This window comes from Penaeus monodon, chromosome 40 (genome assembly GCF_015228065.2).
Source record: "Penaeus monodon isolate SGIC_2016 chromosome 40, NSTDA_Pmon_1, whole genome shotgun sequence".
In the NCBI taxonomy this organism is placed as follows: domain Eukaryota; kingdom Metazoa; phylum Arthropoda; class Malacostraca; order Decapoda; family Penaeidae; genus Penaeus; species Penaeus monodon.
In genome coordinates, this window is record NC_051425.1 from 6,560,382 (window position 1) to 6,563,314 (window position 2,933).

General features: G+C 45.1%; 1 protein-coding gene across 1 annotated transcript; it reads left to right on the top strand.

The window, feature by feature from the left end:
* Positions 1-2,106: 2,106 nt before the first annotated feature.
* LOC119597968 lies at positions 2,107-2,424 on the top strand. Its single transcript, XM_037947633.1, has one exon. It carries the CDS (start codon positions 2,107-2,109, stop codon positions 2,422-2,424), a length of 318 nt encoding a protein of 105 aa, XP_037803561.1.
* Positions 2,425-2,933: the final 509 nt, after the last annotated feature.

Sequence of the window (2,933 nt, forward strand, 5' to 3'; positions counted from 1 at the left end):
AATACGGCTAAAGAAGTTAGCTCAAAGGAGGGGGGAGAGGCAGAAGAAAGAAAATGAGACGATAGGTTTGAAGATTGGAACACTGAATGTGGGGAGTATGACAGCGAGGAGCCACGAACTGGTGGACCTGATGGAGAGGTGAAAGATAAGAATCATGTGCTTGCAGGAGACAAAGTGGAAGGGGAGTAAGGCCAAAGAACTTGGAAACGGATTTAAACTGTTCTACATAGGAGACGATGGAAGAAAGAACGGAGTTGGAATTGTTTTGGATGAGGAACTCAAGAAGGGGGTACTAGAAGTGACAAGATCTTCAGACCGAATCATCTGGCTTAAGATGGAGATGGGTAAACTGGTGGTGAACATCATGAGTGTGTATGCGGCGCAACAAGGTTGTGCAGACGAAGAGAAGGAGAAGTTTTGGGAGGAGTTGGACGAAGAAGTGAGAAAAATTCCAGCTGAGGAGAAACTATGGATAGGGGGTGATTTCAATGGACACGTTGGTGGTGATAACACAGGCAGAGAAGAGACGATGGGCAAATTTGGTTATGGTACTAAGAATGATGGTGGGGAAGAACTCGTGACATTCGCGAGAAGGCATAATTTGTGGATCGTTAACACGTTCTATAAGAAAGCCACTAGGCACAATATCACCTACCAAAGTGGAGGCACTCAGTCACAAATAGATTACATCCTCTGCCGCTCAAATGACAAGAATACGAAAGACTGTAAAGTAATTCTTGGGGAAAGCATCACAAACCAACACCGACCAGTCATTTGCACACTTAATGTTGTGAAGTCAAAACCCCAGACGAAGTCAAGAACCCAGAAAATCAAGTGGTGGAAGCTAAAAGAAGCGCAGAGCAGAGATGATTTTACAGATAAGGTTAGAGAGACCCTAGAAAGACGTAGACAGGAAGAGAGGTGTGACTGGGAAACAATCGCAGAAGACATGCGGGATCTGGGTGAGAAAGTCTGTGGCAAAACCTCCGGAAAGGCAAAGGCTGGTGGTGGTGTGATGAAGTCCAGAGAAGAATTAGTGAGAAGAAGGAAGCAAAGAAGAAACTCTTTGAAGATCCATCTGAAGAGAACAAAGCTTACTACAAAACAACAAAGAAGGAAGCTAAAAGAGCTGTAGCAACCGCAAAGGCAAGAGCATATAACCAACTCTACAAAGACCTTGATACAACAGAAGGTACGAAAAAGGTACTTAGAATTGCTAAACAAAGGGACAAAAACTCGAAAGACATCTATCAGACAAAATGGATAAAGAACGATGAGGGGAATGTGTTAACAAATGATGAGGATATTCTGGAAAGGTGGCGGTTGTATTTTATGAAGCTCATGAATGAAGAAAATCCTAGGGAAGCACGTGAGGAGGAACAGGTGGGGAATCCTGGTGAGGTGGAAGCCATCACTGAAGATGAGGTGAGAAGAGCGCTAAGGAAGATGAAGGATGGAAAAGCAGTGGGACCAGATAATTTACCAATTGAAGCATGGAAGTGCCTTGGTGAAGAAGGAGTAACTTTCCTGTGCTCAATGCTCAACAAGATTTTCGATGAAGAAAAGATCCCAGAGTCGTGGCGGAAGAGCATACTCGTCCCTATCTATAAGAACAAAGGTGACATCATGGCCTGTGGTAACTACCGAGGCATAAAACTCATGAGCCACAGCATGAAATTATTTGAACGTATGATTGAGCACCGACTAAGGGGTGTGGTGAACATCAGTGAAGAGCAGTTTGGATTCATGGAGGGGAAGTCCACTACAGATGCCATTTTCGCGCTGAGGCAAGTGCAGGAGAGATACAGAGAAGGTCACAAAGAGCTGCATGGAGTATTCATCGATCTGGAGAAAGCATACGACAGGGTGCCACGGGAGGAGATGTTGTGGTGTATGAGAAAGAAGAACGTCCCAGAGAAGTACATCCGTGTTGTGCAAGACACGTACAAGGAAAGTGGACAGTGGGAGGTGCGTGGCAGGAAACAGAGCCGTTCATTGGAAGTAGGGTTGCCCAGGGTCGGCACTGAGCCGTTCGTGTTTGCGATCATCATGGATACCTGACAGACGACATTAGGAAGAGCCCATGGAGCATGATGTTTGCTGATGATGTATACTTTGTCCGAAGAGAAGGCAGACCTGCAAGTGGACCTGGAGAGGTGGCACAATGGATTGGAGAAGAGAGGAATGAAAGTGTCAAGAGCAAAGACAGAGTACATGTGTTTAAATGGAATGCAAGGAGGGAGCGTACTGATGGACGACCAACAGCTGCCAGAAGTAACAGAATTCAAGTATCTTGGTAGTCTGCTACAATCGGATGGAGGTGTCCACAAGGAGATCAGCAGAAGGATCCAATCAGGCTGGAATAATTGGAAAAGAATGTCTGGGGTGAAGTGCGAAAAAAGGATACCCATAAAAGTGAAGTGAAAAATACACCAAACCGTGATCCAGCCAGCAATGCTATATGGGTTAGAAACAGTCTCTCAAACCAAAAAGTTAACAAAGAGATTGGAGGTGGCTGAGATGAAAATGTGTAGATGGGCGTGTGGTCTTACTATGAAAGACAGGGTAAGAAATGAGGACATCCGGGAAAGAATGGGAGTAACAAATGTCGGGGTGAGAAGCAGAAGAGCGAGATTGAGGTGGTATGGGCATGTGAAGAGAAGAGAGGAGAATTACGTGGGACAGAGAATGCTTACTCTGGAACCACCGGGAAGAAGAGGAAGAGGACGTCCGAAGCAACGGTGGATGGACAACGTCAAGGCAGATATGCAGTCCATTGGCGCAAAAGAGATTGACACTCAGGACAGAAGGACTTGGAAGAAGTTTGTATCCGCCGCAGCGACCCCATACTAAATAGGAAAAGCTCGAAGAAGAAGAAGAACAAGAAGATTAGAAATAGATACATATATGACCATTTCTTCATTAAAAAAAAA

Bases quoted from the DNA above. Each gene is read 5' to 3' on its own strand.
- LOC119597968 (XM_037947633.1), top strand. From the start codon at position 2,107: ATGTATACTTTGTCCGAAGAGAAGGCAGACCTGCAAGTGGACCTGGAG.